We start from the raw sequence: 13,651 nt of genomic DNA, 5'->3' as shown, positions 1-13,651 counted from the left end.
AGATCAGCTGCTAAGCTGTGATTGGCAGAATCTGGGAGGGAGGTGTGAAAGTCACAAACCCAGAGAAGACTCGCAAGAAACACCTAGTTGGACAGAAAACAAAGATTTCACATATTGTGCTCCAAAAGCTACAAATGTGAATATCTCTGCAATGGACAAACACAGTTCAACATTGAAAAAAGCAGCAGAATCAGGGGAGCTTAGATATTTTTGCAAAGTTTTTAACACATTTTTTTTAGCAAGTGATGGGTTCTCTTTAAAGCAATAATATTTAAACCGATTTCAGAGGTCATTTATGTATACCTGAATTCCTTATTTATCAGATGAACACAAAAATCCTTTTAATTATATACTTAAGTCTGGATATACCAATGTTGGAATGTTCACTCTTTATTTTGCACTATATTTGTGCACTTTGTACAGAAAAGAATATTTTAGGCTGCAAAGTGCCGTCAATGATTGCTCAAAATTGCACTATGAAGTGGGAAGCTCCCACAGGCTAAATAAAAACTATATGGGTCCATACACTGAATACACTGGTTTTTCAGATCCATAGATTTACCATGGAGTCTGTACATCACTCCGAGCTCAAGGTGCTCATTTCACACTGGTGTTTTGATCAATCAGTGGGGTTCTTAGGATATTGACTCCCAACAATCAGTAACACTATACAGCTTCTATATTTTACGCCAGAAAAATCTGATTGGCTGGGGTGTTGCACCCCCACGAATCAGCTGTTACCGACACTGGCCAAAAGTTTTTGGAAGCTCCCAGAATACAGCAGCTCTGTAACTTCTATAGGTTCCACGGAAAGGTATAGCATATCTACCTGCTATTTTATAGTGGTCACAGGTGGGTACTGCAGATTTCCCTCTTATTCTATAGAGGTCACGGGGCCAAGTACTGCAGATAAACCCCCTATTCAGATGAATTAAGAGTAAATCTGCAGTACCCGATCACGGCAGCATCCGAGAAATTTTTGTGGTATCGATGTAGGATATGAATGAAATCACTCAATGTATGTTAATGGTATTAGGTGTCAGAAAAGCATATACCGGTCATGTTATATGAATGACCCTAGATTGAAACCATCTACATAAAGGAGTGCCTGCATAATCTTTATAAGTATTGCATTGTGATATTCAAAACTTTTTGCATAGTGCAACCATTCTCATAAAAAAGTAAATTAATCATGTGTTACGTAAGTAGTATAGGTGCACTAAGATAACTGAGTAGCCATATTGCTTCAGATAAATGCTACATCTGTACTGTAGTAAACACCAGACTTCTAGAAGATAGAAGGTCTTACTCTCAATGTTTGATTTGTGTTCCTTGTACAGTGGTCATTGCTGTAGTCAGGATCTTTGTATGGTATATTGTTTAGTGCAATCGTAATACAGTTATCTAGGTATGTAATAGGTGAGGATTTATTTGAAATGACCATACTTATTACTATGATCAGTCACTCGTGGTATCAGAAAAACAGTTAAAGGGATGTCCTTATTCCCATATTTCAATCCTGTTCGTTATTGCAGATGGATAACTGATGGACTTGATGGATCTAGGTCATTTTTCAACCTTTGTAACTATGTAACTATGAATGAAGGCTCTAAACCATGACTGCACCAGTATTCATTCATTGGCTGTGCAATGTAGAGCTCCGGGAAACAGCTGCATACACCTAGGATTAAATAATAAAATTCTGTCTGCATGATATCATCAACAGAGGAAACATAGGAGCTTAGTATATAGTGTTTATACGTCCTACGCTCCCGCTAGTAGAAACAGTTTATCATTTTGTTCTGCCCATGCACTGGATTAAAAAATTAATGGATCAGAAAAATATAATTCTGATTACTATAAAGATATATAACATATAAATCATCAACAAATTTTTAATAACTATGAGGTTTTAAATTACAAAGCGATGAACAGCTTAAAAAGGTGTATAATTACTGTAAACTTGTAGACATACAGATCTGTTAGGGTTTCATACAATGACTTGTAAAATTTTACAAGGTTTGAGCATGCATTGATTGGAATGTGCTGTTACTTTTCAGTTATATTTTTCTTAACATTGCAATACGGACTAATATGAGCAGAAAGACCATAATACAGTGTATCAAATAAAATGTATGTTTATAGAAAAAAAAGCTTACTAAAGTATATCTCGAATTTTGTAGAAGTGATAATGATTATAAGAATTTAATACTTACAGTATCTTACTTTGTCTTCTTTTCAGATCAACAGCAATACTCATGGTCTCCTTCCCAGCACTTCAATGAAGAAAAATATTCTCCCGCCCTTAGGAACATGAAAGGATTATCTGGTAGCAGGAATCAATCACAGTTATGTTCTGGTCATACTTGTGGCTTAGCATCTCCTGAGGATTGTGAACATGTGCATGATCATGGGCACCATGGGCAAGAAACTAGGCAATCATATCTACTTAGTCCTACAGAGAGCTGTCAAATGGACCACCACCGTTGCTCCCCACGGAGTTCCATTCATTCCGAATGCATGATGATGCCTGTGATGATGAGTGATCACATGTCTAGTAGCACTTTTCCGAGAATGCACTATAGTTCCCATTTTGAAACCCGCGATGACTGTGCTGTCCCACATACTAGTAGTAGTAAAATTAACAGAATTCCTGCAAATTTACTGGATCAATTTGAAAAACAACTTCCGCTGCACCGAGATGGATTTCACACATTACAATATCAGAAGACATCCACCGCTACAGAACAGAGAACAGAAAGCCCAGGAAGAATACGTCACCTTGTTCACTCTGTACAAAAACTTTTTACAAAATCTCATTCTCTAGAAGGATCATCAAAAGGCAATGTAAATGGAACAAAAGGAGACAGTCGTGGAGATGATCACCACCATGGCCACTATTCCAAGCATAGCAAAAGGAGTAAAAGTAAGGAAAGGAAACCAGACAGCAAGCATAAGACTGGGATGACAGGGTGGTGGAGTTCGGATGATAATTTGGACAGTGATAGCACTTACAGAACCCCTAGTGTAATGAATAGACATCATGTAGACCATATATCTCATTGTTATCCTGAATCTCTGCAGGGACACTTTGGAGATCTTTCCCTTAAGACTTCTAAAAGTAACAACGACATGAAATGTTCAGCATGTGAAGGGCTTGCAATGACCCCAGAAGGAAAATATATGAAAAGAAGTTCCTGGTCGACACTTACCGTTAGCCAAGCTAAAGAAGCCTATCGAAAATCATCCCTTAATTTGGATAAACCTCTAGTCCATCAGGAAATAAAATCTTCCTTGAGACCATGCCATTACCTTCAGGTGAGGTACATAAAGTTAATTCTAACCATGTTTGAAAGTTTAATGTGGTTGCAATTGTATGTGGTTATATTGTTACAGCATCATACCTAAGTATTAAACTAAAGTGTGGTGGAGTACAATGGACCAAGCTTACTAAGAAGTGCACTCCTCATAATATACAGTGCCTTGAAAAAGGATTCATACTCCTTTAACTTTTCCACATTTTTTTTCACATGACGCCTACAAAAGTAAATCAATTTTATTTGGATTTTATGTGACACACCAACACAAAGTACAAGTATTTGTGAAGTGTAAAGGAAATGATACATGGTTTTCTAAATATTTAAAATATATAAATCTGAAAATTGTGACGTGCATTTGTAGTCAGCCCTCGTGAGTCAATGTTTTGTACGATCATACCTTTCTTTGCAATTCCTTCTGCAAGTCTTTTGTGGTACCATCTTTGCATATCTAGAGCAGAAATTTTTGCTCATTCTTCTTTGCAATTTAGCTCTAGCTCAGTGAGATTTGATGGAGAGCGTTTGTGAACAGCAATTTTCAAGTCTCGGCACAAATTCTCAACGGGCTTTTGGTCTGGATTTTGAAAGAACCATTCAAACACATGAATATACTTTGATCTAAATCATTCCATTGTAGCTCTGGCAGTATGTTAGGGTTGTTGTCCTGCTGGAAGGTGAATCTACACCCCAGCCTCAAGTCTTTTTTTAGCCTGTACCAGGCTTTCCTTCAGGATTGCCTTGTATGTAGCTCCATCCATCCTCCCATCAGCTCCGACCAGCTTCCCTGTACCTGCTAAAGAAAAGTATTCCTACACCATGTTTGACGCTGGAGATGGCGATTTCAGGGTGATGCACAGTGTCAGTTTTCTGCCACACATAGCATTTTGTATTTTCAAAGTAGGTTTTCTCTGAAATGCTGCAGTGTGCCAAAATAAAATATATAATCTATAATAACCTTACCAGAATCTGGTTCAATTTGCTCATGAGAGCCCTGTAGCAAACCCTTATGAACGTTTTATTTCTTGGTTGGACAGCTCCTACACCTATACAGTTTTCATGGGATATCCAATTTTCTAGCAGAGGAGTATCCCAGATGTTATCCTGTAGAAATACGCATTCATGGGTAGTTTGCCTATTAAACAGATTATTAAAGTAAGCTATTGACCTTCTGCAAGCCATATAGCTTTTAGTGGTCTTTGGTGATTATCTAACCCCAAGTGAGATTGGCTCTGTAAAACCTGCTAGATATTTGTACATTTTCTGAATTTTGTTGCTAAGTTAGCCATTCCCAGATTATAGTGAATTCTTTCATATGCATGAGTCAGCTCTTGTAATTGATGCTTTGTCCAGAAATACATCATCATTAAGAAAAGTGGTAGTTAGTCACACTGTTTCTATGTACTACACAGCAATATAAACTAGTAAGGAAAAATGTATTAACTCCAGATGAGACAATGAACAGAAATAAAGCAGCCATGACTAAGAGACATTTGGCCTAATATTATTTATCATATAATTGTGAATTGCTATGTGTAAGTATTTTATTCATAAGTTACCCCTGTGAATGCAGATTTAGCTAATGTTGCGTTTATCTGTTATTGAGTGAAGTGGTTATGAACCTTTTATATGATAGTAATGTTATATTACTACTATAGGTAGCTTCATATTTAATCCCTTCATGTCAGGGTTCCTCAAGGATCAGTCCTTGTGTACTGCCCCTATTGGATAAACAATCAGTAGATTTGGGGTCCAGTACCATCTCTATGCTGATGACACCCAATTTTACACCTCTGACATCATGCCTGCATGATTACAAAACACCAGTGATTGTCTTATATCTGTCTCTAACATCATGTCTTCCCTCTATCTGAAACTGAACCTTTAAAAAACTGAACTCCTTGTGTTTCCTCCCTCCACTAACCTATGTATGACCGACATTGCCATTTTCGTATCTGGTTCTACCATTACTACCCAGCAACATTCCCCCTGTCTTGGTGTCACACTTGATTCAGATCTTTTATTCACTCCCTATATCTGATCACTGGTTCGTTTGTGTCACCTCAAAAACATTTCTAGAATTCAACCTTTTCTTGCTTTCGACTCTGCAAAAACTCTTACTGTTGTTCTTATTCATTCCCACCTGGATTATTGCAACTATTAATCGATCTCTCTGTCACTAAACCCTCCGCTCTCCAAACCGTCCTGAATGCAGTAGCCAGGATTCTATTCCTCGCTAACCTTTACATTGATGCCTCTACCCTGTGCCAGTCATTGCACAGGTTACCCATCTGCTACAAAGTCCAATATAAAGTTGTCACTCTCACCCACAAAGCACTCCACACTTCAGCACCATTCGACATCTCCTCCATCGTCTCAGTCTACCACCCTACCCGTGCCCTCCATTCTCCTAATGACATAAGATTAACATCCTCAATAATCCAAACCTTCCACTCCCTTTTCCAAGACCTCTCGCTTGCTGCATAAATTCTTTGGAATGCACTACCCAGGACAATTTGATTAAGGCTATGTGCACACGTTCATGATTTTTATCGCAGAAAATTCCTGAGAAAAACCTGAAATTTTCTGCAAGAAATCTGCATGCGTTTTTGCTGCGTTTTTGCTGTGTTTTTGATGCATTTTTTTCTGGACATTTCCCAATACATTTTGTAGTGGGAAATCCGCAAAAAAAAACGCGAAATTAATGAACATGCTGCGTTTTTTACCGCGATGCGTTTTTTTCGTGGAAAAAAACGCATCATGTGCACAAAACATGCGGAATTCATTCTAAATGATGGGATGCTTATTGTATGCTGTTTTTTTGCGGCTTTATAGCGTTTTTATCGGGAAAAACCGCGAAAAAAACCACGAAAAAACAGCAACGTGTGCACACAGCCTAAACCCCAATACCCACAGTTTTATGTGTGCCCTAAGAATGCATTTCTTTATACTGGCCTATCGCCTCAACATATTTATCTAACTATCCAAGTTTTGCCCATGCAAAATTTTCTTCAAAACCAGGACTCTCGTATTATCTGTTCTCAAGCCCTTCATGCAATTAATAGTCCTCTGTGTCTGTACTCTTACACATACTGGTTAGTTACTGGTTCATGTAGCATTTCATGATCACTCTATTTATTACATTTGTGGCTGGACTGCACAATGCAAGCAATTGTCACCATCCACCTTTTGTGTCTTCCCTATTTCCTCCATAGATTGTAAACTTTCGAGCAGGGCCCTCATTCCTCTTGGTATCTGTTAGTTTATGTGATTATTGTTATTATGTAATGTCTTTTAATGTCTGTACAAGTCACATAAAATTATTATTATTACTATTATTATCTACTATATCATTGTCTAAGGGTCACTTCCGTCTTTCTGTCTGTCTGTCACGGAAATCCCAAATCACTGATTGGTTGCGGCAAAGCGACCATGACCAATCAGCAACGGACACAGTGTGGTGGTGAAATGGCCGCTCCCTACTCGACTGCCGTCAGTGCCTGCGCCATACTCCCCTCTAGCCAGCTCTCACACAGGGTTAATGGCTGCGTTACATCGCGTTATACTACAGTGTAACGCACTCCGTTAACCCTATTAACCCTGTGTGACCAACTTTTTACTATTGATGCTGTCTATGCAGCATCAATAGTAAAAAGATCTAATGTTAAAAATAATTTAAAAAAAAATAAAAAATCATTATATACTCACCCTCCGTCGGCTCCCCGGATCCAGCCCAGGCCTTTCCCACTCCTCGCAACGCTCCGGTGACCGGTCCATGCATTGCTGTCTCGTGAGATGATCACAATGCACTCTTGAGACCGGAGCGTCGCGAGGAGCATCGGTAAACGCCTGGGATGGATCCGGGAGGCCGACGGAGGGTGAGTATATAACTATTTTTTATTTTAATTCTTTTTTTAACAGGGATATGGTGCCCACATTGCTATATACTACGTGGGCTGTGTTAGATACTGCATGGGCTGTGTTATATACTACATCTCTGTGCTATCTACTATGTGGGCTGTGCTATATACTACGTGGCTGTGGTATATATTACGTGACTGGGCAATATACTACATCGCTGTGCTCTATACTACGTGGCTGGGCAATATACTACGTGGCTGGACAATATACTACGTGGCTGGGCAATATACTACGTGTCTGTGCTATTTACTACGTGGCTGTGCTATATACTATGTGGCTGGGCAATATTCTACGTGGCTGGGCAATATACTACGTGGCTGGGCAATATACTACATGTCTGTGCTATTTACTACATGGGCTATGCTATATACTACGTGGCTGGGCTATATACTACGTGGCTGGGCAATATACTACGTGGCTGGGAAATATACTATGTGGCTGGACAATATACTATTTGGCTGGGCAATATACTACATGTCTGTGCTATTTACTATGTGGCTGTGCTATATACTACGTGGCTGGGCAACATACTACATGTCTGTGCTATTTACTACGTGGCTGTGCTATATACTACGTGGCTGGGCAATATTCTACGTGGCTGGGCAATATTCTACGTGGCTGGGCAATATACTACGTGGCTGGGAAATATACTATGTGGCTGAACAATATACTACGTGTCTGTGCTATTTACTATGTGGGCTATGCTATATACTACGTGGCTGGGCTATATACTACGTGGCTGGGCAATATACTGCGTGGCTGGGAAATATACTATGTGGCTGGACAATATACTACGTGGCTGGGCAATATACTATGTATCTGTGCTATTTACTACGTGGCTGTGCTATATACTACGTGGCTGGGCAATATACTACGTGGCTGGGCAATATACTATGTGGCTGGGCAATATACTATGTGGCTGTGCTATATACTACGTGGCTGGGCAATATTCTACGTGGCTGGGCAATATACTACATGGCTGGGCAATATACTACGTGTCTGTGCTATTTACTACGTGGGCTATGCTATATACTACGTGGCTGGGCTATATACTACGTGGCTGGGTAATATACTATGTGGCTGGGAAATATACTATGTGGCTGGACAATATACTACGTGGCTGGGCAATATACTACGTATCTGTGCTATTTACTACGTGGCTGTGCTATATACTATGTGGCTGGGCAATATACTATGTGGCTGGGCAATATACTACGTGGCTGTGCTGTATACTATGTGGGCTGTGTTATATACTACAAGGGCTGTGTTATATAGTACATGGGCTGTGTTATACGCTACTTGGCTGTGCTATATTTCTCTGCTGTATCTGTGCATCATGAATCGTGGTATGTGTTAAAGAGGGGGCCCACTGAGACTTGGCGCGGAATTTGAACCACGCTTCGCTTTTTGATCGCGCCCGGCCAACCGAATCCTGTGTATAAATTGCATTATTCTGAAAACTTCATACATAAACTACATACATATTCTAGAATACCCGATGCGTTAGAATCGGGCAACCATTTAGTTATTAATAAATAGGATGAGAATCCTAATTCATAGCTATTGGCAAAGTTTGGGGTACCACTTGTCAAAGTACAGGTGCTGCTCACAAAGTTATAATATCATCAAAAAGTTTATTTAATTCAGTTCTTCAATAGAAAAAGTGCAACTCATATTATATAGCGTTTATTTCATGTGTTTATTTCTGTTAATGTTGATGATTATGGCTTACAGCCAATGAAAACCCAAAAGTAATCATCTCAGTAAATTAGAATATGTAACAAAAAACATCTGAAAGGCTTCTGAAGCTTTTAAAAAGGTCCCTTAGTCTGTTTCAATATGCTCCACAATCATAGGGAAGACTGCTGACTTAACATGTCCAGAAGGCAGTCATTGACAGACTCCACAAAAAGGTTAAGCCACAAAAGGTCATTGCTAAAGGAGCTGGATGTTAACAGAATGCTGTATGCAGTTAATGCTGTTTTGATGCAGTTTTTGATGCAGGTTTTTTGTGCTGTTTTTGATGCAGTTGTTGGTGCAGTTTTTGATGCTGTTTTTGATGCAGTTTTTAGTGCAGTTTTTGGTGAAGTTTTTTGATGCAGGTTTTTGGTGCTGTTTTTGATGCAGTTTTTGGTGCAGTTTTGATGCAGTTTTTGGAAATAAATACATAAACGGAAAATGTGCATGATTTGAATGGAAACATGCATGAAAAAAACGAATTCGGAGGCCGAATTCATAATTTCACATCAAAAACCAGCATCAAAAACAGCATCAAAAACAGCATCAAAAACAGCATCAAAAATCTGCTTTTTTGACGGATCATGCAAAAAATGGATGAAACGTGTGGCCATCAGGCGCAATCCGGTGCTAATACAACTCTATGAGAAAAAAACGGATCTGGCGGAAAAAAACGGATCCTGCAAATGTTCTTGCAGGATGCGTTTTTTACCCATAGACTTGTATTAGTGACGGATTGCGACAGATGGCCACATGTCGCGTCCAACGTGCAACGGATCCGTCGTGTTTTGGTGGACCGTCGGCACGAAAAACTTTCAAGTGAACGTTTTTTGGCCGTCGCATCCGCCATTTTCTACCGCACATGCGCGGCCGAAACTCCGCCCCCTCCTCCCCAGAATCCAGAATGGGCAGCGGATGCGTTGAAAAACTGCATCCGCTGCCCAAGTCATGCACAAATTTCACAACGTGCGTCGGTACATCGGCCCGACGCATAGCGTCGGACCCGTACCGACGTAAGTGTGAAAGAGACCTTTAAGAGCGTTGAATTTAAAAAAAATAAAAATTTGAAAAAAACGGCGTGGGCTCCCGCGCAATTTTCTGTGCCAGAGGGATAAAGCCGATGCCCGGGGGTTAATATTTGTAGCCTGCTATGAATATCAGCCCGCAGCTGTCTGCGTAGGCTTTGCCGGCTATTAAAATAGGGGGACCCCCCTATGACGTGGGGTCCCCCTATATTTTATAGCCAGAAAGGCTACGCAGACAGTTGTGGGCTGATATTCATAGCCTAGAGAGGGGCCATGGATATTGCCCCCCCCCCCCCGGCTACAAATACCAGTCTGCAGCCGCCCCAGAAATGGCGCATCGGTAAGATGCGCCAATTCCGGCACTTAGCCCCTCTCTTCCCACTCCCGTGTAGCGGTGGGATATGGGGTAATAAGGGGTTAATGTCACCTTGCTATTGTAAGGTGACATTAAGCCGGGTTAATAACGGAGAGGCGTCAATAAGACGCCTATCCATTATTAATCCAATAGTAAGAAAGGGTTAATAAAACACGCACACATTAAGAAAAAGTATTTTAATATTCTTCATTTAACTATACTTACCATACTTCAGCGCCTGCAAAAAATGTAAAATAATAAACCGTACAATATCTGTCCGCGGTAGTCCAATTTATAACAAGTGTCCCACGAAGATCTCCCCTATAGAACAGTGACATCGGGTGATGTCACTGCTCTATAGGACCCTCAGTGACACACTGACAGGAGACAATGGGTCCTGCAGTGCATCACTGAAGTTACTAAAGTTCAAAGTCTTACTTTATGGCAATTGCTGCATGGGAAAATGTCTCACCCAGCAATGCCATAAGTCAGACTAGGGACTATTTTTTTACAGCGGCGGAGGAATACCTTCCTCCCATCATTGTGTTTCTGGGGCCCTTAGAGAGCGGTCACAACAGCTGTTGCTGCTGTTCTCCACGGGAGATCGTTGTGGGACACTCGTGGATTTCTGCGGACAGGGAGTATATTGGTTTTTTGTTATTTTAATCTTTTTTACAGGTTGACACTGGCTTCGGGGAACAAAGTGACAAGTAATGGTGAGTATGAACTCTATGTTTAATGTATGTCTATATGTATGTACTGAATGGAGTATGTATGGAGTATGTGTGGAGTATGTATGGAGTATGTATGGAGTATGTATGGAGTATTTTTTTACATTCAACACATTAGCCGGATGATGGGACTACTACTGTCCCATCATTGGCTAATGTGTCAATCACTGTCAGTGTAGCAGGCATCGTCCGATGGGACTTGTAGTCCAATCGGACGATGCCTGCACACACGCACAGAGCCCCAGCACGCCGCATAGACCCCGCACACCGCATAGAGCCCGGGCAGCCCACATACAGCCCCGGCACACCGCATAGAGCCCGGGCAGCCCGCATAGATCCCCGGCACGCCGCATAGAGCCCCGGCAGGCCCACATAGAGCCTGGGCAGCCCGCATAGAGCCCCGCCAGGCCTGCACAGAGCCCCAATAGACAAGTACAGATCCCTGGCAGGCCCGCATAGACCCTGCCCGCACACACAGACACTCACAGTGTCCGCCCACGCACCGCCCACACTCTTCCCCCCTCCGGAACAGCATATAGAAGGACAGAAAGGGCTTATTTACGTTCCGATATTTGTGTCCCATTGACTTGCATTGGTATCGGGTATCGGTATCAGCAATATCCAATATTTTTTGGATATCAGCTGATACAATCCGATACCGATACTTCTGGGTATCGGAAGGTATCGCTCAACACTAGTCAGCGCAGAAAAAAACAATCATCCATGCGTCTGTCCTACAGCCATCCAGAGCTGATCTCTGACGCACATCAGTGATCAACATAGGGCTGTTGGTTTCTTGTTTTTTTTGTGTAAAAAGAAGTTTTAAAAAATTTAGATTAGGGACAGTAAACTATACTGTAGTAATTATTGTCTATGACAGTATTTCTTACTGAATTGAGTTAGTGTCAGCGCAGAAAAAAAGAATCACGTCCGTGTGTGTGTTCTACATCTGTTGTAAATAAAAAAAAGTGTACACCAAACACTCACACACACACACACACACACATACAAACACATTTGAATATAATTTGGTATACACCCAAACACTGCATACATGAAAACGTTTCATCCCGCTCATCACAAACACTGTATTCAGGCTTACGATTTCCTTGCCTCTGACACTGACAGTAAGTGAAAGGATGCCACATTCCTTTATTTTTCATCTTCCTCTTCCTGAAGTGATGCTGAATCATAACGCAGATGCTCCAGGGCAGAAACTGAACCAGTGCCCACCTTTACTGACCCATTATAGACCTCACCCCCCAAAGATTATGAGCCATTGATTCCTAATTTTGTGGCGTAATCAGGAATCCAATTTGACACCACCAGCCTCGCAGAAATTTAATTTTTCAAAGTCTTTTTCTCTGAGGATTTTGTAAACCTACAAAACAAATTTGTATGCCCAGCAATTTTTGGCACAAAACCGCCCTTCATCGTTTTCTTACCTAGCCCCTGTAGACGCAGTAGAAATTATCACAATTTGGTGCCTGGTCCTTAAAGTGAGGATAGTGAAGAAGCCAGAGCTTCAAAAATATTGGAGTGTCAACGTTTTGTATAACACTCCAGTATTTCGCATGGCTATGACCCGTAAACGATTTGAAGCAATCCACAAATTTTTGCATTACAACGATAATGCACAATGTCTTCCCTGAGATGACCCCAAGTTTGAGCGACTTTTCAAAGTTTGGACGATCATTGAGCATTTCAAAAACAAGGTTGCTGAGGTGTATACCCCAAAGGGACATTTTCGTGAATGAGTCCTTAATCAATTTCAAGGGGAGTCTCACATTCTGGTAGTACCTGCCCAGAAAGAGGGCCAGGTTTGGAATTAAGCTCTTCAAAATGAGTGAGAGGGCTTCAGGGTACACCTACAAGTTGAGGTTTGATAAAGGGAAGTACACCGGGATTGAACCCCTGAACACTCCCATGTCCTGAGAGTAAGTGGGATTTGGTGCACCAACTGCTGGATCAAGGTTATCACCTCTATGTAGATAACTTTTATGCCAGCATCCCACTCATCAAGTTTCTCTCTGTGAGACAACTTGCTGGTAGTCAAATACAAGGACAAGAGGGATGTCCTTTTCTTAACCACTATGCATGATGATGGTAGCACCCCCACAGCTGTACACGGTACCTCTACACAGGTCACCACACCAGACTGTGTACTGGGGTTCAACAAGAACATGGGGGAGTTGATCTCTCTGATCAAGTCCTTGAGCCATAGAGTGCCATGAGAAAAACCAAGATGTCATACAAGAAGCTGGCCATGGACATCGTACTGATGGCAATTTACAATGCTTTCATGCTACAACAATATGCAGGGCAGACTAGTATGTACCTTTAGTTCCAAGCGAATGTAATCAAGACCCTTATGTTTGGAGATCAGGAAGAGGCGGGTCCCAGTAATGCCCAAACTGAAGGTGTTTGTATTGTATCGTACCAGGTCAACATTTCATTAGGAAATCCCTCAAGGCATAAAGAGAGGTGCCAAGTGTGTGTCAGAAGGGCAATACACAAAGACATCAATGTGACACCTGCCCCGACAAACCTGACCTTAAAAATGTATCA

At 41.2% G+C, this 13,651-nt stretch overlaps 1 protein-coding gene across 2 annotated transcripts in view; it reads left to right on the top strand.

The window, feature by feature from the left end:
• Window positions 1–13,651, top strand: part of DLGAP2 (DLG associated protein 2) — a 927,399-nt gene that overhangs the window by 595,538 nt on the left and 318,210 nt on the right. For both annotated transcript variants that reach the window (XM_069726918.1, XM_069726917.1), the window contains exon 4: window positions 2,243–3,318. In XM_069726918.1, coding sequence (XP_069583019.1) covers window positions 2,243–3,318 — 1,076 coding nt within the window. The remainder of the gene's footprint in view (window positions 1–2,242; window positions 3,319–13,651) is intronic.

Source organism: Ranitomeya imitator, chromosome 5 (genome assembly GCF_032444005.1).
Source record: "Ranitomeya imitator isolate aRanImi1 chromosome 5, aRanImi1.pri, whole genome shotgun sequence".
NCBI lineage: Eukaryota > Metazoa > Chordata > Amphibia > Anura > Dendrobatidae > Ranitomeya > Ranitomeya imitator.
The sequence above is the reverse complement of the archived record's forward strand: the minus strand, read 5'-3'. Positions and strand labels throughout refer to the sequence as shown.